Source organism: Chlamydotis macqueenii, chromosome 4, assembly GCF_036417535.1.
Source record: "Chlamydotis macqueenii isolate bChlMac1 chromosome 4, bChlMac1.mat, whole genome shotgun sequence".
NCBI classification, from domain to species: Eukaryota; Metazoa; Chordata; class Aves; order Otidiformes; family Otididae; genus Chlamydotis; species Chlamydotis macqueenii.
The window spans coordinates 33,617,260-33,639,036 of NC_141559.1; the positions used below are offsets into that span (position 1 = coordinate 33,617,260).

The following is a 21,777-nucleotide window of genomic DNA, read 5'->3' on the forward strand; positions in this document are numbered from 1 at the left end:
GAGGAACCCAAACTCTTCCTGGCAGTTCTTCCCTTAGGCACTTGCGTGGCTCCTCGGCGTCAGTATTGGAACAGTCACCTTGTGCCCAAAATTCTGCAGGTTCAGCCGATTTGAAAATCACAGATTTTTCAGCGAGACCTGGGTACTTAACAAGCCGACGTCGCTGGGAGGCTGCAAAAAGCCCTCTCCAAAAAAGCCCTCTCCGTGTTACGGCGGGCCAGCCTCATAGCCAGCGTTGCTGCAGGGCCAGGCGGCAGGCGCAGAGGCAGAGGAGCAGCCTCCCTGTCTGGCAAAACCCAAAACTTCTCCACAGCCGGGGAAAGCAAACGGGGTTTCTCCTAGGTACAAAAATAATCAGAGAATTCAAACGATGTCGGGAAGTCACCACAGCCTGGTGACTCCGCCGGACGCGCTTGTGTCTGTGCTTGTCGGAATCGAAGCCCACACAATTACTTAAATCGCTATTTAGACACCGATATTTTAGGACTGGGCCCACAGTGTGACAGATCCACTTGTGGACGGCATGTAATCACCTTCCCAGCCCACACAGTTTGGGGTTTGGGGTGTGTGCCTTGCCACCCCTCTTGCCAGTGCGCCTGTGACAGGCCCGTGCTGTTACCCTTTGATGTAAAACGCTGCCTGCCCGGTTCAGTCACGGGCCAGCTCTTTGCGTCTTTTTTTTTTCCTGCCTGATGAAGACCTGAGGTGCTTTGGGTTTTATGCGGGAGAAGATTTTTCCAGGAAAGTATAAAAGCGGACTCAAAAAACAGGGATGCAACAGGTTTAGACTACTTGGCTCCAAAAAATTGAACCAAACTTTCAGCCCAGCTTCCGTAAGCGGTTTCGACATCACCGTGTTGCCGGCTCCTCATCCTGAAGATCACGCCTCATTCGCAGACAGGGCCTTTGCTCAGTGCTCTCCTTATCCCGGCCGGACACAAAGGATGCGTTCCCCAGTGAAAAGCTCCTTTGAGCTGGGAGTTGAACGTTGCCCCTCAGTCAAGCCTGAGCCATTCACAAACCCCCTTCACTCTGGTGGCTGCCCCATCGGATTTAGAGGTTAAAACTCAAGTTACAGCGCTCCTCAGCTGCGCCGGCTGTCAAGGGCTCTTCGTTCTCCAGCGCTTTCCAAAAAAAATCCCGCATGTGCACCCCAAGAAATCTTAGTGGCACACGGAAGTGGCTATGGCAATTATTTTGTGGTAGGGATGCTTTCGAGCAGCTTGAGTGTAGATAATTCTGCAGTGAGCTGAGCATGCATCCTGAAAGAAACGATCCACATCAAAGCCTGTAATGTCTGCAAAAAAAAAAAAAAAATGCAATAGTAAACAAAAACTTCTGCCAAAACAAGAAACTTGACGTTAAGGCTAAGATGGATTGTTTCCATTCTGGATCAGCTGGGGAGCAGGGAGTTGAAACTGCGTCTGTAACGGAAAGCAGACTTCGCTATTAACATCCATCTGGTAGAAAAATAAAGGCGCTGCATTTATAACTGTTAAAGCGTTTTAGACGACTCGAGGTTCATAAGGGAACTTCGGTTCTTTCCTTGGTGTATAATTTCACGATTGGATTTGACATAAGTGCCCTTTTAGGTTCATTCCCTGGAACCGGGCTTTGTTGTTTTGTTTTGTTTTGTTTTGTTTTGTTTTTTCACGTGTCTGGTTTTCCTCATCTGTTTTGGGTTGGTTTTTTAGTTGTTTTTTTTTTTTTTTTGGGTGACCAGATTGCTTAGGCGTCTCTGAAAGCACCACTATTAATGTTATCTTAATAGCATTTTAATGTTTATCACTTCAACAGAGATCTCCTTAGCCTTTCAGAAACCAGTCTGACCAGATTTCTCAACTTTTGTACTCTGCAAGTACGCCAATTTGCTGTAACTGTCTATGCTAATGCTGTAAAAACGTCTTTATGGTTCCAGTGTTCCAAGTCACTTAAATATTAATTGCTTCACTGCCGGGGAAAATAGACCCTACAAGCACTTGCTTTAAAATTACAGTGTTTGCCCTACTGAACTTCTCAAAAGCTATTTAGAGCATCACAGGATGCTCAGGCATTGTGCTCTGAGAGGACTCTCTTTAGGTGCTACTGGAGAAAAAAAAACCAAAACATTGCTGTCTGGGTTAATAAAGATCTCCACTTGTTTTGTTTTGCTTCATTTGCTACTTGTAACACATCTCCTATCTGAAGGTCAAAATGGGCCCAAATTTCAAGCCCTGTGCAGCATCACTTGCATTTTAGAAATTCTGGCTTTAATCCTTTCGGGAAAAAAAAAGTGCTTTCTACAGCTTTCAGAATATGCAGGTCTCCTGATGACAAGAATGTAAGAAATTATTGTTTTCAAATAGTTGGTAAAATTCTCCAACTCGTAGCCGTTCCACTGTGGCACCTCCTCCCTCCTTCCAGGTTTCTGCATCTGGGTGGTGAGCAGGATCAGTGGCACAAAACAACCTCTCCAAAAAGCTCCTCTTTGGTCAGCAGTGATGCCTTATCCCACCTTGCAAGGTCAGAGGAAATGCCGCATTAGCTCTTTGGCCTAAAAATGAATGTAACACAGGGTTGGGTTGTGGGAATGCCGGTTTACAGGTGGTTATCCAGACTTAGCCACTCATTCTTAGCTCTTGCGGGAAAGCGCACCGCATAGATCGCGCTAGTTATGGTTTTGCTGCCTGCTCGGATAGCAGTGGGTACTGTGAAGGGGCAAACTGCAGCGAAGCCATAATTTCAGACAGTACAAAATATCATGCTCAGCTCATAGAATCATAGAATCATTATGGTTGGAAGAGACTTCGAAGATCATCAAGTCCACCTGTCGACCCAACACCACCATGCCCACTAAACCATGTCCTGGAGCGCCACTTCTACATGTTCTCCTTCTCTGAATACCTCCAGGGATGGTGACTCCACCACTTCCCTGGGCAGCCTGTTTCAGTGCCTGATCACTCTTTCAATAAAGAAGTGTTTCCTAATAGCCAACCTAAACCTCCCCTGCCGCAACTTGAGGCTGTTTCCTCTTGTCCTATCGCTAGTTATTTGGAAAAAGAGACGAACACCTGCCTCCCTACAGTCTCCTTTCAGGTAGTTGTAGAGAAATGAGGTCTCCCTTCAGCCTCCTCTTCTCCAGACTACACAATCCCAGTTCCCTCAGCTGCTCCTCATAAAGCTTGTTCTCCAAACCCCTCAGCAGCTTCACTTTGCCTTAAATAAGGCAAAGCGTCTTCAGATAAGTCCTTACTGAAAATAATTTTTCTACTCACAGGGCATTTCTCTACAAGAAATCAGGCTTAAGTTTTCAACCTATTTTCTACATAGCCTTTCCAAAATGTCTTTTAGCTCCTACTGTACACCTGTTACCAGCTGCTGTGGCCATGATTTTACCAAGTGCAGCGTTCAGGCTGCCACTGCCAGACCTACCCCACCACAGACATCTGACTCAAAGCATGAACATGACACAGACACATCCTGCTGAGACCCCTTTGTTTCAAGATGCTCTGAACACCATCAGGCTTTACGCAGCTCCCATTTATGCAGCTGGGTCTCCATGATTCCAGGAGAGCCGGTAGGTACTGAGTGCTGTGCTCTCAAGTTTGCAGCCGGAAGCCGTGCTGTCAGGTCTCGGGGCTAGGCTCGTGGCACCTGACAGGGAAGGGAGGGTGATGTTGTACTTGGAGCTACCTAAGCCTAAACAGAGGTGCAGCTGCAGCACGTACAAGTGTTTTTAAAAGCCTTTCTCGTCTGGGAGCAGAGGAGTTCGCTCTGTGGTGTATGACAACAGCTCTCTGGGTGAGCAGTTGTTCCTTAAGCAACAACTCTGCTCTTTGCCAATGGCTAATTGACAGCAGCAGGGATTATGTGGGGAGGAGGAAGGATGTGATGGGGCAATTACTGGGTAAGAGGAAGAGTAAAGGAAGACCCTCTTTGTGCAGTTGTGCTTTGGGGCTCAGCTGGTCTGACCACAGGTCCTCTACCCTGGTTTTCCCTTCATTCCCAGCAAGTCAAACTCCTTGCTGCACGTCTGCTCTCAATAACTCTCCTGCTGGGAAGAGTCTGGTTTATTCACCTCAGGTTCAGAAATTCCACCTAACTTTCCAGAACACCTCAGGGCTTAACCCGCAATCCTCTTGCTGCTGCTTCTCACCAGGCTTCCTATGCCCACTGGCAGGGGAATGTCGCTCAGCCAAACCCAGTTGGGATATTCACCCCATCTTGAATGGAGGGCTTCCTTCCTCCCTTCCCTCCTTCACCGAGCCTTCGCCTTCTTCCCCAGCACAGGAGCTGCTGCCTGTCCTTGCACTTGCTGAAGCAGGAGCTCACCCTCTGATAACCAGGCAGTGTTTAACTCCGAATCTGAGACTCCGGAAGAGCTGTGCCTTTCCAGCACCAGGGACAAAAAAGGTCAGAGATGGGAGAGTGGGGAGGGGAGGGTACCCTAAATCATAGCGTAAGACTAAAACACATCCAGCATTAGATGTAGAGATGCAGTAACAGCATCTATGCCACTTGCTTCAATGCACAGGTTTGTTTTGTTGTGTTTTTTTTTTTTTTCCCGAGAAGACACAAGGGTGCAATCTCATTGTGTCAAGTCACTGTTCACTCCAGCCCAGCTCTCCAACATTTGCTTTTTGCACAAGTGCAACTATACTGAGGGGGGAGAAAAAATGAAAGCCTAGGTTAGATAAACATACAAACTATGTGTCCTTTCCAATTCACCTCCAGAAATTGTTCAGTCAACAGAAACATCGTTTCACCAGCCTGAAATAATCCCTAAGAACCAGTGAAGCGTCTGAGCGTTTTCCCAAGCCCACTCTGCGTGTTTCCCTGGAGTTTTACAGGCTTTTCCGAACGCAGAGCTCTGGGTGATGCCATCTGTGCCTTTCAGTGCTGAGAGAGCTGCACAGGGCTGGACACCCATTCTCTGGCTGGAGAAAGACACCGAGGGTGTTTTTTCCCTTTCTGGTCCAAGGGCAAGCTGTGGGGTTGCAGCAGAGTTGCAAGAGAGGTTTCACTGACGCAGCCACACCAGTGCCCAGATTTAAGCGAGGCCTAACTTTTCTTTTAAATACAGAAAATTTAGTGCTCTGTGCAGATAAAATTACGTTTCTAGTATCTCTTTTTTGTTGTTGTTTTTGTTGTTGTGTTTTTTTCTTTTTCTGAATGGGAATTCCTTTGCACTCTTTTCTTTCCAGTATCTCTGCAGCTCATCTGGCACTAACAAAACTCAGCCCACAAGGTAAGAAACTGGAGAAAAACTGGAAAAACCGCATCCCACCCATCCCTGCAGGGTGATGCCTGCCCCCAGCCCTTTGTTTTGGGGCCTGGCAGGACGGGGGTTGTGTCTTACTGGGCGAGGATACAGTGCCCAGTACGGTTGGTTTCCTCTCCCAGTGTGAGCTGGGGCCCTGAGGCGATCCTGCGGGATAAAAGAATCATCCCAATCCTGTTAACTCTCCCCTTGCCAGCCAGCTTGGAGGCTCCGCTGGGACAGAGGCAGTTGTCATTTGACCTCAGTGGACTTCAATAGGAAGGCAAGTTGTTAGTGAAAAATAAGCTGGAAAAGCTTGAAGAAAAATGTGAAGAAAAAGCAAAATTCAAGTTCTATTTTATGCTAATAAAAGATATTTCTTCTCCCTGCAGTTCTCACCTGGGTTGTAAAAGCAGACTGCTATGGCTAGAAGAAGACCCTGCAGCATCCCTGTCTCAGGTGGAAATGCAGACTAGTGCACTGAGATTTTATTTGCCGAGATCTATGAGGTTTGTTAAGTCCTATGAGATCTTCAGATCTGTCTTCTGTAGATCTAGATGTTATGCGACCACTGTAATACAGCAGAGACTACAACTCCGTCTCTGGGAATGCAAATGAAGTATTTAATAATTGGCTTTTTGGTTTTTTTTTAGGATGTTCTAAAAATGGCACAGTTGTCCAAAACTTTGACAATTTCAGTGGGAAATCAGGCCACTTACTGAGATGAAAGAATGTGGATTTTATTTCATCATCAAAATCTTAAGGTTAATGTTTCATGCACAAACTTCCCCGGATAAAGGTAATGCTGTTACCTGCCCTCATCTGGCACTTTGACAAATCAACACTTGTTCAGCAGTTCTGCTTGCAAAGTGTGACGGTGTCTGAATGCAGTAAGGGCAACTTCTTACTCAAATCATCATTCTAACAGAAATGCTGAATAAAGCAGTGCCACGTATTGTAACTTTATTATTAAGTTTGGTCTACGTTTAAATTTTCTGCCAAGAACATCTATTGGGACAGGAATGCAAAATATCTGCGGTCTTCTCTCCTTCCACTTACGCCAGCAAAAGCTGTAGTGCAATTACAGGTGTGCTGTTTGCAGAATTTCAGTGAACTGTACTGGGAAAAGTGCTTTTCAGCTCACACCACCTTTCTGTACTAGGAGGCTGCACCAGGAGTCTGCTTGTAGATAGGGATGTAGAAGCTGTCACACTGCCTTGGAGGAAAGCTCTGTCTGCCCCAGCACCCTGACTCTGCCTGGAGGCCACTAACACCTCCTGCTTCTAGAATTCAAGAGCTAGGGATTCTTGAGCCAGAAGTCGGCTCAGTCGCTGATGTGCTGACCTTCGTGAGAAATGGCCTAATCCTTTCCATCTCATCTTTGGTTTTGACCTTTACAATGTGCTGCGGCAAGGAGTTTCATAAACCAGAGGGCCTGTATTTTGAGGTGCACGTATCTCTGAGCTGACAAGATTGTGAAAATGTATGGTTGGGCCATACATTTGGGAGGAGAGGAAGAGAATGGCAGGGATGGCCTGACCCAACAGCTGAATGTGTAACGGTGTCCTCATCAGCCACATACAGACTTGGGGTGCAGCTTCTTTAGCATGCACAGAGCACAAGAGCACCTTCCAGTATGTCGACTGGCTTCACCAAAGCATCCTACATAATTTTTCCAAGATCTCTGCTGCTGACCGTTCCTTGCCCTTGCTTCATTTGTCATTCCAGGACATGAAACATTCCTGTAGCTCAGCTGTCTTTCTGGGCCTCTCCTGACATGCTATCTGTCCAAAGGTCACCAAATACAATCTTCCCTCACCCACAGCCTCTTGACTTGGAGGTCTGCCAAGCTGAGGCTAAGTGGTAGCACTCCTCGCTCCATGAGGCCTCTCAGGTGCTTGAGCAAACAAAACTGGAGAGGAACAGATGCCTCGGCAGCACACTCAGGCTAGAAAGGCTCAGCAGCTCCTGTCTGGGACTCCTGGCTCTCCCCTGCTCCTCTCAGGTTGAATGCTGTTGGAGATGGTTCACGGTGTGTTTCTCTCTGCTGCTGCAGAAAGTTCTGTCTCTCAGGCACAAAGAAGCTTTGCAATGTAAAAGTCAGTATTTGTCCAAACCCTAATTTCTCTTTAGCGGCTGCATCAGCTGAGCTTAAGAGAATGTATTAGTATCTTGGGTAAAACTGGATTACTGGATTTAAGTAGTCTTCCTCTCATCACTTATTTTTGAACTGTTTTAGCTCTATACACATTCATTTAGCTCCAGCCTAATCCCCAGCTCCTTGTAAAAAAGGAAACAAATCCTCCACTTGTTATGAAGGAGAGCATGTAGAATTAACGAGCCAAGCTCGCCAAGAGAGAATCACACTGCACTGTGACCCCAGGGGCCTGGCTGGTTTTCTTAAGTTGGAACAAGGACACGGGATTTGCCTACATAAGGAAAATAGCACTTCACTGCTGACAGTAGGTGTCAGCAGCAGCTGACAGTTGGTGCTGGACAAGATCTCCTTGGTTGGAAAGCGGAGAGGAACAACTTTCTGAGCTGTTTTGGCCTACCTGGAGCTTGATTTTGACTTCAGTTTCAGAGAGAGCACGGATCAGTTTGTTTCTCTTTATGCTTGCAGCCACATGAATGTCTGCACTGATCTGACTTCACTTGTTACTGCTGCCAATTCTTTGTAAGTTGTGTATCAAACTACACAGAGGCCCAAACAGGTCTGACTTTATTCAACACCAAACCCGTTACAGTTGTAAGTCTTCCACTCTTGCTGGAGTGATGCAGAAAGCACTGGTAGTATTATACAAATCTACAGCAATAATGAAGTACTCCTCCTCCTGGAAAAAGAATGTTGATAAAGTATTCCCAGCTTGAAGGTCAGCTCTGCGAAGCTGCTGTATCTCCAATATTTTCTCTACATTCACTACGCTTTCTTTTCCTCTATTTTCCTCTCCACTATAATTGGTTTTTTTTGTCCATTAAAGCAGATGTGATGCATTTATAGCTGCTAAATGACATGAAAATGACTGCAGGAGTTGACTGGGAGATGAGTAACTCCCATTACTCAGCAGCAGCAAAAGATATTTTGGATTGCTGGTAGTTCCAGTGCTGCCTCAATAAATACATCCCTGCACGGCAGTTACACAGGCACAGGAGGCCTACAGAAGATGGCTAGCAGGGGCCATGATCTCAGGGCTGAGTCCCAGAGGATCCTGTACAATGACATCTGAACACAGCTGTAGAGCAAAGACTGCACAAGAGTCTCAGTGCCAGGGAAGTCAAGGCAAATCCAGTAAACGAGCAAAAATTCCCTGTGCGGTAACCTGGTCTTTAAGCAGACAGTGATTTGTCTCCACCAAATTTCAGTGGATAGCTTAAAAACTGAATTGAGCTATGGCTCAGTGGTCCTCAGAGCAAAAGGCGTCCGTAGGTATCACTGATAACTGCCCTCAGGACTTCTTTAGGAATTCTGGGTGAAAACTTTCAAGCCCAGTAAAATAATCCTGATACAACTGCTATCAGAGCTGCCCAGTACTTTCTGCTGTTGTGGGAGAAGAGCAAGCAGACAGGACGTACTGGAGCAAAGACTCCACCTGCAAGCCTGGCTTTGGCTAGTACAGGTGTAAACTTGCTACCATTCACCACGCTTGTTTGCTGCTCTTTCCGTTGCTGCCCTTCTCAGTTCATTCTAAGACACACTGCAGTGGGAAAGAAACGTGCCAAGACCCCTTTCCTGTGCTTGGCACTAGTATTGTGGTGCTTTCAGAAGCATCTGGTATCTTTAAACATACATCTACCTACAGGATTTGCGATGGCATGCCTGTGGAGCGGCGGAGCTAGCGCATCCTAGGCCAGCTTCCTGGTTATACTAGTACAAGTCTCTGTCATTCCTAAGGTAGGATGGAGAGGATGTTTTCAGGTCTTCTCCACACTGTCAGTTCACCAGTGCTTAATCTGCTCCGGTCACCAGCTGCCAGTACTGCACCCTTGACAAAAACCCTTCTCTGACAGACAGAACGCTGAAAAAAGTTATTTTCACAGACATACTGCCCCAAAAGGTCAATTCACAGCCTGACAGTTTGCTCCCTTGACTTCATCTCAATCTACTCCAGCCATTCCCAGCTCAATGTACTTTTTGCAAGTGCTTGTCACTTTCTTAGAAATAATGACACTCAGCAGGAACAGAGGGAACTATGAGACAGTGGGAGATAAGAAATACAGGCCACATAAAGGGAGTCTGCTCATTATTTTCACTGCCACTGGCAAAACACAGCTGCAATAGAAACAGAGATGCCAGAACCTGAAAACTACTGTAGTCAGATATGTTATTTAGAAAGAAAGAGAATCAGCTGCCGAGGAAGGTTTGAGCAAAATATGCTGAGGAATACGAAGCCTCTCCCAAGCAGCACTTAACCCTGAACTGCCTCAGTAAGTATGGAAGGAGAACGAGCGACCTGACAATGCATTTCATTACACACAGGAGACGAGCATTGCCTGTTGGTACAGACTGCATTTCCATGAGAGGTGGGACTTTTTTTTTTTTTTTAAATAAATTTTTATGGTTTAGCTCATATACTTTAGTTTGGAGGTAGCTGGGCTATTTCTATACCAGAATCAGATTGCTAGGTACTCTGAAAATATTAAGACCTAATACTAATTTGTTTTACTAAGGAGGGAAAAATACAACACTTGTAATTGGTGCTGAGTGGAAAACAATTTCTTTACAAATAATGCATTTTCAGCTTTTAGATGGCTGTGCAGGCAAGCAATGTTTGCTACTTTATTCCTGCAGTTTTGCTGTGATGGAAATCGTGCCATCTGGTTTAATTTCCCTTTTAGAACTACTGATGTAAAGTGATGATAATGGAAGATTTTTGTTTTTTATTAACAACAACAACAACATACCATCCCGCCTTGCTGGTAAGTCTAACACACCTTGCACCCAGATAAAAGAGCAAGTTACATAGCATGACAGTCTGCAGAGCTGGCCAAGATGTGACTCGGGAGTTGAGTCACAAGACAGAATGGCATAAAGCAAGCTTATCTCTGTACATCTTTTTTTTTTTTTCTTTCATCACATGCTTCAGGGGGAGTCAGCTGTAAAACCAGGAGTTTCATTCCTGCAATGAGCTTTAGCTTTGTGTGAGGATCTAAGCAAGCTATGTCAGAGAATGAGCAGAACTAGTCTCAGGTGCCAAGTAAAATTGCAATTAACCTACAACAGCATTTAACAGTTTAAGCATTTACATATGCCTTGCAACTATGAAGTTGCTGCCAAAAGCCTGTCCAGGAGCAGAAGAAAGACTAGGAACTTCCAGATCAGACGTTCAGGAAGGAAGCTCAAGGTCTCTCACAAGTATGACCTCTAAGCTGCCCTCCACAAGCTCTTTTCACAGGAGCCTCACCAACATCCTTGATCTTTGATCACGGAAACTTTGGTATCAGAATACGCAGGCCTCCGTTTAACCCTACATTACACTGCCAAGCAGCTGAACGGCCTCTGTCTGTAGGCCATGTCTCTGTTCAGCAGTGACGCATCCTCAGTGTAAGCAGCACATCCATCAGCTGCTATCCCAGGGCAGAGTTCTGCTATATCCACAAACGGGAACAGCAGCAGTGATTGTAACAGCTTTTGAAAGGTTCAGCTAATCACCTTGTAAAACCAGGAACTCACCAAACATAATAGCTTTTTACAGACTCAGGTGTGAAACCTTGATTTACAAGAAATCTTTCATTTCTTTACATGGTTCAGTATTGTGTTATTGAAAATCCAATCAAGAAAATAACTCTACTCCCAGTATTACTTTATTTTGTTGAAACAATACACAGCTTACCAGCTCTGCATCGGGGGTAAAGGATGTAATTACACCAGCCGGGAAGCAGACAATGAGACAGAGCCATCCCTGCAGGCCTAAAGATAGTGCTTTAAAGACTGAAATACTCCTTATGAACTTATTTCATTACTTTACCAAAGAGAATGGCAAAAATATCCTTCAGACAGATTCTGGAAATATGGTAATTTATCAAGTTTATGCATCAAGACACATCCCATGCAGAAACTATAAATACAAATGAAAACATTGTCTAAAACATTTCATAACACATGATAATTTGAGAGCAAGCTTCAGCTTCAAACTACCCGGTTAGCAAAAATCCAGTTTCATTGTTATGCAATTAGTTGGCAGAGAGTATTGACTGCAACAAGTTTCAACCTGAGTACATACAGAAGTAAAAACTACACATTTAAAAACCATTATTTTGCTATATTTGGTCAAAAAGATAAAGATTTGTCATATACTTTTCTTCATAAAAGGTAAAACTTTCTAATAGGCCAACAGTAAGTTCTTTGGCATTTCCCTGCTTTCTAGGTTGACAGAACAGGCTGTTAAAAAGAGATATTTTTTTTTCCTTCCAATCCTCAAGCAGCTCTGAGCAGCGAACCACTATTTTATCCTCAAGCTATTACATTTATCAAAGTTTTCACATTTTCAGTGCAAGCTCTACACTTTTCTTGTGGCTTCTGTTGCTTCTTAAAGATTGTTATTTATTTTTTCTTTTGTTGCTTAAGCCAGACATTTAATTCAGGCATTTCTTGTCCTCATGAATGGACACAGTTGCATTTTGATGAGTAACACCGAAGTCACTCTCCCAGACTAACCATACCTGCTAAATCCCCTTGCCAAGATGCCACTTGTATCAGCAAAACAGTGCTTTGCTTTTGCTGTAATAGTTTATATCAATTCCCAGACACAGTATTTTGACAAGGATGAAAGCTATGCTTCTCAGACTGCTGCCAGCACAGAAAAGCTGTGCACACACACTTGTAAGCTGTATAAGGACGGCCTCTGGAGAAGACCTGGTGATCAAGCAGCCCGTTTTTCACTCTTTCCCTCTCCCCTCCCCCCACCAATCCTGAGAAATTTCAGGTTTTTTTTCCAGCAATGTCTCTACCAGGGCACAGTCAATCACACAACCATGAGACGCTTCTCAGAGCCCCAAAATACCATCACAAAACAAAGCAAGGTTTCTCTGCGTCTCATCGTTTGACAGCACTTTGTGTTTTTAAAGTACATTTGGGGCAGTTTACATCCCGTTAGGCATTCAATTTTCTTTCTTTGCTCAGTCTCCAGGCCTGCTATGTTTTAGAGGTACCACCAGCTTTGGATTAAGAATGCTGCCTTCCCTTTTGCAATGAGCATCTTTGGTTTACTGTGTCCTGGACAGGTCACCTAGTAAGATAGACAGGGCCCGAGATACAAGCCAGTTTGCATCAGAAGTTTTCATAGCATTGCCGTAAAATGAAAAGTCTGGAGCCTCAATGTGCGCAAAGTGTCTGCAGCCACCTGAATTTAAATGACCTCAGTCTTCCAGAAAAAGGTCCAAATTAGAGAAGGACCATCTTGTCTCATTTCAGGTTATTTATTATTTTGTTCATAATTTATACACGAAATCTTCCAGGTTTGCACAACCACTTGGATAAATCCTAAAACAAGGAATGCCCTAAAACGTGCAAATTTTGGCTCAAATAGTCACATAGCACAGATACAAACATTATATTAATGTTAGTCTCTCCCTCTAGTTTTGCTCTTTTCCACGAAGGAAAAACCCCAAAACCCATCTGAGTAGCTGACTGCACTTACAGCAATGTTCACAGGAATTTTACAAAGACAAACAAAAGTAGCTTCAAAGAGCAGCATCCCTTAGTTATCAGGTGGATTATACACTAGGTCTTTCAGGTGCTGGACCACCAAGAAAAACAAAAACTCAGAAATTCTGGATTAAATGAAATTAAGCCCAGAACATGAGTAAGCAACTTGCTCTGAAAAATCCGCTAAGGCTTGCCATAATCTCTCACGTATAGACATGTATAGGCACTGTAACATCGTTCTTCTTAACTTGGATGTTTATTTTGTATCTTATGAGAACCTTCTGTTTTGAAATAGCGGATGGTCCAGCACCTGTAGTACTCTAAACAAGAGTGAGGGTCCACACTTCCACAGGGAAAGAAAGGAATTCTTTGCGTAGTCCTTCACATTTCTTCTCATATCCATTTCTAAAGCCCACTACTAACAAAAGTGCTAGCACACAGGAAGATTAGTTCAATCACTCAGACGTACTAACATGAAGGATTTCATCTTCGTTTTGTGCCCCCAAAGCCTGAAAAGAAAAAAAAAAAAAAAAGTGTCAGCTCCACCACAGCCTTTCCACTGGGCTCTCTCCAGTTCTAAAAAGGCCAAAGGTGGCAAGCGAGATGAGTTAAACACATTCACAGAAAGTCGAACAGTGAGCAACCGTTGAGCAGACTGGCCTGAAAAATACTATATCCTTGCAGATTAGACAACCTGCTTTCTACAAAGACATCATGTTTGTACATGTTTGCTAGAGAAGGGCATATGCAGTGCACACCAAAGGGGAAAGCCTTAAGCTAATACACGTTGCAGATGAAGATAAACCCAGTGCTGGTGGTACCATGTCCATTGTAGGACTGTGGGGACTTTCATGCCCCACAACGCTGCCCTACTTCCATAGGAAATAAAAGTAAGGGACATTGTTACATGCCCAGCTGTACCAACTGGTAAAAAAAACCCAAATAATACTTGCTGAACCTCAACTAACATCTGTGTATTTTTCATAGGTCAAATCTCTCGAGCCTCATGAGGTTAAAAGGTCTTTTGCCTCACCAGAAGCAGTTCTTGTTCCTGAGCTGCTACCTTGCGTGGAATTGCTTGACTGCCCATTCATCGGAGGTGCAGCTGTGGGATCAGTCCACATACTGTAATATGGGGAACGCGGCTGTGCTCTGATGAGAAAGAGTACAAGGAAGGCTTCATTAGTGACCTTGTGAAAAATTAAGAAGTTACCATTCCAAACAAGAGGACTGTATCTGTGAGGGAAAACTGTAAGCAGGCAGTTGTTTCAAAGCTGGAAATCTCCCCATTTAATGTAATTAATGTGTTGAGAGCAACGGTATCCAGTGTTGTCACAGTAACATCTGTAGACTTTCAAAAGGAAATTAAAGCTCATTTTTCAGGATAAGAAATTCTAACAATTGCAAATGAGGAATTTTCTCCCTCCAAAATTCTGACCTTAGATTCTGCCAGACAACAAAGCAGATTTGACATACGAAGCTTGAATGCACTTTGGCAACACCTACATCCCAGCCATGCACAACAAAAGAAAACATCCCTCTTTTCTGTTACCTATTTTGAAAATGTCATATCAGCAAGACTAACATATCATGACCTTTGACTCACTGATTTAAGTTACTTGCTTCTACAGGTATGGAATTTCCTGCTGTTGAAATTTACAAATAGCTATCTCACACCTTCTGGCACCAGCATTTACAGGCACACCATTCCGAATGACTGAAAAAAAAAAAAAAAAAAAAAGCAGGCCAAAGACTGTTTTAAAAGATAAAAGCCCAAGTTAGGAAGCTTGTTCATGTATTTGGACTTAAATATTCAGTTAGACCTCTAATCTTGAACAAGGAGAGGTGGCTACTGAAACGGGGTGTGTTGTGGAAATCAAGGAACCAACCTGTATGTAGGTAACACATAAATACAATGCTTAAACAGAAGGATCATGTATTCATGACTAAAGAAATATCAAATAAATAAAACTTAACACATTATACCTCTTAAGAATTCTCAGCAGAGTTAATATAATAAAACAAGATCATAAAATCATTTTGTATGGAAAAGACGTTTGAGATTATGAACTTCAAGATATGGCCTTTTAACCTCTAAAGCTCTACTTAAAGTGAATTTATAGACAATTTCTACTCTTGATGGCATCACTGTCCCAGTTTCATCTTACTTGACTCTACGAGATCAAGACTGCACATTGGACACTTCAGAAATTGTCTTATGTCTCAAGTTTTCACTTCCTTAACAAACAGGCAATCCTGGTAAGACTTCTGTCATTATTAAAAAAACAAAACAAAACAAAAAAACCAAAACCCAATAACTTTAAAATGGAGGAAGATCCTTTAACACACTCCTGTCCACACGGTCTTATTCCCAAGTATTTTTTTAAATATAAAAAAACCACATGTCGTTATATTTAATCTGTTATATTACTGCATCCCTACAGGATTAGGCTTGATACACATGCAGTTATTTGATAAACAGAGGAAACTGCTTGGGCTCTAGATTCCCTGCAGGAGTCACGTATTTTCTCTAGTGAAGCTTAAAATGGCAGCAATTTAAACTGTTTATCTAAAAATGATGCATCTTAAATGTTTAAAAATATTTAGCAAATATGACCAGCAGATGTTTACTCTAGTACTGAAACTGCTTTTGAGTGTTGTTTGTGTTATGCTTTTCCAAAATGCAACATGCATATGACCTACAAGCCCTTTGGAAAACCACACCTCTTGGATTTCCATACATGGGCCATTAGGAGACTGCAGATTAACGGCTGTTTAATCTGACCACACCGAGTATCACAGAAGAGCAGCTGCCACCCAGACTGACTTTAGGAGGGATGACACTGATACAAGAACTGAGTCTACGGATGGTTTTATGCTTAATATTATCATCATCTGTGTTTTAAGGCATTCTGCAGATGGATTGTTTAAATGCTCATTTTAAGTGTACAGGCCATCATGCGAAGTCAGAGTAATCAGCTAAAGCAGACTGAGGTACTTCATTCCTCCCAGTTCTTCTTCCCCAGAAACACGTTCAAAATGTCTATGCTGCTAGAGGTACAGATTGCTCCTCAAAACTGTTCTAGAGGTAATATTTTATAGCTTGAATGATACAGGCCTGAAAGCTTAGAAACAATGTAAACATAGGCAATGGCATACTCCCTGAAACCTTAAATACTTAAAATCTGATAGCATGCATATTTTACCTGTGACTGCCAGCCAAGTAGCCCAGCAAGCCTCCTGCTCCCAATCCAGTCCAAAATCCTGGTCCTGAATTGGTTCCATGACGGGAATAAGTCCCAAAGCTGTCGCCTTCCAAAATGAAAATGGAAAATATATCAGTTAGTGGCACCTAATCCTCTGGCCAGCTGTTGCAACAAGACTCTCCCTTGTTAAAGATAATGGAAAATTAGACCATAAACTCCTCCTGATCTCAGAAGGTTCTTGATCAAGCTTAACTTGAAAGGCTTCACAGTTCAGAAAGCAGGAAAAAAACCCACAGAAACACACTCTCATGTAAAGAGTTTTACATTAAAAATTAGCTTCCACTCAAATCTCACAGCCCTGATGTTGGCAAAACATGGCAGAGTCCCTGCCTGCAGATTCATAAACAGACATCTTAGATTAAAAATAGAAAAGGAAATGAAGAAAGAATAATCTGCTCAAAGTCACACAGACAGCCAGAAGCAGACGCAGGAACAGAAATCAAGTACATAAGACCAAACAGTGAATAGACACTAAGACACACTGCTTCTAATCTCACTCAGAACAGCTGCACATTTTCAGTAACAGTGGCTCAGTCTAATGGCTGACATTGTATTGTTTCTGGTAATTCTAGTCTGGTATTTGTTATCAGAAGACATGCTAACTGCGATCACATTGCAAAGTTTTCATTATGCATGAGTCACCAAGCTTGACAAATATCTTGATGAAACTGCAAGCACATCAAGTGGGTTGGGGGGGGGGGGGGGGGGAGAAGAGAGTCACAGATTTTTCACATGACCCACATAACATGAGGTTCTGAGTCAGAACCAAATGTCTTCCATGTAGAAATAAAAAGAGAAGATGCAAACCCAAAGTAGAATCATTTTCTAGTCTAGAGAAACATACAGATGCAACAATAAGCTCAACCACAGGTTTAACACATAAGGAAGTGTAAAAGGCAAGGATTGAAGGGAACATGATGGTCTCTCCGAAATATGCCCACCTAAACAAGTGGACCAGAGATTTTGTATGTAGAAGTTACAGAGGCCTTGGTTTGTCTTCAAACTGGTGTGAATTGTTTGAAGTCACGGAAGACAAAAAATCCCAATTTAAATAATCAGTTTAAGTTTACACTGGATTTGATGTTGAATTCAATTTTGAATGCACCGGGAGAAAGATAAACTCTCATTGGGTGATAGACCCATTAAACTATGTTGATTTGGAACAACAACAATAAAAAGTATTTCATTTACTGTAAAAATGATGTTAATCAGGGAGATGAACCAATTCATTTGTTCAAAAGCACCATGGCTGAACATTGACTCACAAAACTGACTAATTTTTTGTTGAAATATCTAAAATAAACATTACTGATCATGTCAAAATACTAAGAGGTAGAACTTAATTAAGAGAGGCTAGCTAGACAAGTTTCACAGGATGCATTCTGCATGTTAAGGGCATTTAAAATGAGGCAAATTAAATATTAACAACAATAAGTGAACAACATTGAAAATCTGGACGGTAACAACAAGTAACGACTAATACATTCCTGAAACATGGACATGAACACTCAGATGTGCTTTTCCTCTGTGCATTCCAAAATTTAAGGCAGATACTAAACGCATTAACACTTAATATTTTTAAGCTGGCCCCACGTTCAAGAGGTTTTTCTCCTTATTCTGTTTGAAATTAAGGAGAAATCTCTGACATTCATCATTAAAAGTGCCATGAGTTAAGCCTTACATGGTTTCCAATGTGCATTATGTGTCTCAAGTCTCAATAATCAAGAAAACATATTTTCAAGGCCCTACCCTTACTAGACTTCAGACTTCTGCAATGAAAAATGCATTGGAGCAATTAAACAGCAAGGAACAGAACAGAAAAAGAAAAGTAACGCCTCAGTCATTTTGCCTGTGCCCAGTATGACAGAGCCTTGTCTTGTGATCAGGGCTCTTTGTAACTACCACAATAACGCCAGTGGCAGGTGGCATGACAAGGTCTCAGATGCACCCACAGCATAGCAAGAGTGTCTGAAGTCTGAAATAACTACATGGAAACCAATTCGCAAAGCCACTAGTAATAAAGAAGCAGAACTGCTTTAATTTTCTGCTGCAGGTACATCTGCGCTGCCCAAGGGCATCCGAAAGAGTTGCACTGGCACCCTCTGTTGGCCGAGTGGCTTCAGCAAACCCGGAACAAAGTACTAACAATCATCACTAAAATACGAGCTTTTGACTAAGCCAACTTAATCCTTGCTATTTATTTAGTTGACAGAACACCTTCTGTATCTCACCTTCTGTATCTCATCTCACAAAAAAAAAAAAAAAAGGAAGTAAGGATTATGTAACTTGTCAGAATATAATTTGAGTTCCAGTGCTGTCAGCATTTCACATATTCACAGGGTGAAATGAACTGGCTGGACACCAGACGAATAATGTTCCTTTCCCTTAGACAATATGACTGTCTAAGGCAGTCCATTTAAGTGACACAAGTCATCAGTTCTGTGGGAAAAGAAAAAAACCGCATCTTTTCCAAGCAGCAGCCTTGTTACTACTTATACAATTTTCAACTTCAGATAAAAGGCATCACATGAGATCCGGGTGCTGCACCTCTAATGATAGCTCACAGACACTGTCTTCTGCTCTGGGAACCAAACCTTCCAACCACTGGCACTACACTGAAGCACCTGTTAAACAGAGGACTGGTACACGACAGCAGCAACTCCATCAACTGCTTTGTGAATGAAATCAGGGGTCAGCAGCCCCAACAGCTGAAAGATCCTTCTGTAAATTTTCAAAGCGCTTCTTTGCCATGAGTTTGTTTCTGCCTGCGCGAGACTATCCTCTCTTCCAGGTTACTTATGAAAATTATTCTTCCTTGTTACAATCCTCATATTTCACAGAGTATGAAAAGAATATTTGCAGAGCACGGGGAGATGGATTTTCAAAGGTTCAAAGGGCAGCTTGCTGCACAGCCTGCCCTGAAAGCCCGTGGGAAAGTTTTATTTTCACTTTTGAACAAATAATAGAAAGCAAAGGCGGCTGCAGGCTCTGCAGCCAATTCAGCAGTCAACTGACAAGATACTGGTTTCACGTCTATCCCACCAGCACTTACTGCAGACAAAACAGTACAATCCTGCTCACTCTTGCGAGCACTGTAAATGACTCAGAGCCCTACCTGTGAAGCTGGACTTAAAACCAGGAGGAGGAGGTGCCTGCTGACTCTGCCAGAAAGGTCTAGTGAATCCATCACGGTTATCAAAATTCTGCTGAGGCTGCTCGTTACTGAGGAAGAGCTTGTATACTCCAAAAGCAAGAGCCAGAAGAACAATTATCACAATTGCTCCAGCACCAGAATCAGAAGAATCCTTCCTTGACTGATAATAGCCAGAGCCAAAGCTTCCAGAGTTCTTCACTTTCCTTTCACCTTCCTCAGTCAGCTCTAGCCTGAACATCAAACTACAGGAGCCTCTTAAGATGTAAGGATCATCCGGATAATCGTAGCCTTCACAGCTCACTTCAATTTGTCCAAAACGGTAGGTATTTTCCAAGTCTGCTTTGCACTGCCACTGAAAAAATAAACACAGAACAAAGTAAAACCTGCTGCTCCAGAGATGACAATACCTGTCTGCTTCCCCAAATATGCTGTGAAATAAAGCTTTAACTGTTAACACACTTAAGAAATTTCTGAACACTTTTATTTTGAAAAGGACTAAGGATTAGAAATGTACTAAGATTTTTTTTTTTAAATTCTAAAAGTAAATTTTTTTTTTTTTTTTTTTTACTTTTAGAATTAAAAAAAAAAAAAAATCTTATCTTCCAGAACACAGAACAGTTACAGCTCTGGAAGACTGTTTTTCTTCACTGAAAAGGTTTTTCAAGTATCCCTTCTATAGATACTGAAATAGTTCTAAAAGTAACCTGTACCCTTGTGCAACAGTTACTTAATAAACGCCCATCCCACATAAACCGGCTGGCAGGTGCAAAAACATAACATGGAAACATGAAACCCAGTGCACCCGATTCCCTCTGTGTCCACACAGAAATCAGAAGAAACTGGTGTAGACACCATTAGGCATTCACATGCAATACTTAAACAGATTGCGACTCTGCAGTTGAACATATGCAGATTCCTCAGTCCCACAGTTCCTTGAAGCATCTGAACTTAGGTGTCCCCTCTAATTGCAAGAGACATACATTTCAGGGAGGATAAGTAGTTTCTAAATTAATAATTCAGGACAGCAGTACCAACTGCCCATTCCAATTTGACTGTACTTTTACAATACTGTATCAGTTTTAACAGTTATCTTCAGCCCTGGTGCCTAGCTGATCTATTGGCAGAAGCTTAGGTAAAAGCTAACAAAACAGAAATACACTACTGTTTTCTGACTAGTACTGACATACTAACAAGAGGAAGTCACAGAAGTCTGAAGTTTAGTTTTTAAAAGGCAGAGCTGAAGTGAAGCAAATATTTATAGCCCTTTCTACTCTAATAAAAACCGGAAACCTACACAGCAATAGCAAAGCAAGAGCATCCCCTGGGGTTCACAACAGTTTGATTTTATAAACTCAAACAATGTGCTCATTAAAACCAATGAAGGTTTACTACGCAGTGTTTTTACATTACAGTCATCAGTGATATTTTAAAGCTACAGTAGTTCTAGAAAATCCAAACCCAAAAATTATTTAGGTTAAGCTTTAGTTATCAAAGGTCCTCTAACAAACAGAAAACTGAACTGACACCCTCGCCTGTTACTCTTTTCTCCTCCTTAAAAAGTCTAGGGGAAGATGATTTCATTAAATATGTGACAAGTTTTAAACAGTTACCTGTACATCATAGCCATCCCAACCTTTGTTGTAACACTGGACAACCTCAGGGACATGGGAACACCCAGCAGTGCCTCCCGTGCACTGTAACTGAGGAACTGCAGCCGTCCGCCGGGACGTCGTGTACTGACCTCTGTGGAGAGTGAGCGCCTGCACCTCCCTCAGCAGGACCCTCCCTGAAACAGGTAGCACAAAGGTCAATGCTTGTCCATGACGTTCCCCTTAGCCACAAGGGCATAATTTCAGGAAAAAAGACCGACAAGACAAAGGATGCAACAGCGTGCTTCTTCAAGAGGGGGAGCTCTAAGAAACATCAGATGGGGACAGGGCAGCACTCCCCATTTCCTTGGAAGAGGGCTCTGGGTTATTCCTCTCAGAGCGTACAACCGCCACTGACCGCACAGCAGGATTATTCCCGCGGCGCGAACACATTTAAAGGAGGCCCAAACCAAAGAGCCTTCCTGCCGCAGTCCCCGGCGCGCCCCCTCCCCCCTAGCAGGCCGCCCCGAACTCGGCAGCGCTGCGCAGCGCTCGGGCCTGAGAAGCCGCCGCGGTGACAGGAGAGGCGGAAGGGGCAGCCAAGGGCCTCGCAGAGGCACACCCGGCCCCCACGGATCTCACCCGGCTGGTCCCAGCCCCGCGCGGGGCCGGCAGCAGCGCAGATGAGAAGCATGAAGAGCGCGGGCGCGGCGGCAGCCGCCATGACAGCTCTAAGCTGAGTCAACCCTCGTCTCCGGGTACGGCGCCTCTCATTGGCTGACCCTGCCGGAAGGGGCGGGGACCAGAAAGGAGCACGCGCGCCGCGGGGCCTCCCTGAAGCCCCGCCCCGGTAGCCAGCGGGGCCAATGGGCAGCGAGGGAGCG

The 21,777-nt window shown here is 43.4% G+C and overlaps 1 protein-coding gene across 1 annotated transcript; it reads right to left on the reverse strand.

Moving 5' to 3' along the window:
* Nucleotides 1–13,008: 13,008 nt before the first annotated feature.
* Nucleotides 13,009–21,650, reverse strand: SARAF (store-operated calcium entry associated regulatory factor). The gene is made up of 6 exons (XM_086747212.1): nt 21,536–21,650; nt 20,915–21,090; nt 19,266–19,656; nt 16,091–16,196; nt 13,918–14,036; nt 13,009–13,393 (listed from the first exon to the last, which is right to left on the reverse strand). The coding sequence occupies exons 1-6, from the start codon at nt 21,615–21,617 to the stop codon at nt 13,368–13,370; spliced, it is 900 nt and encodes a 299-aa protein (XP_086603338.1). The 5' UTR covers nt 21,618–21,650; the 3' UTR covers nt 13,009–13,367.
* Nucleotides 21,651–21,777: the final 127 nt, after the last annotated feature.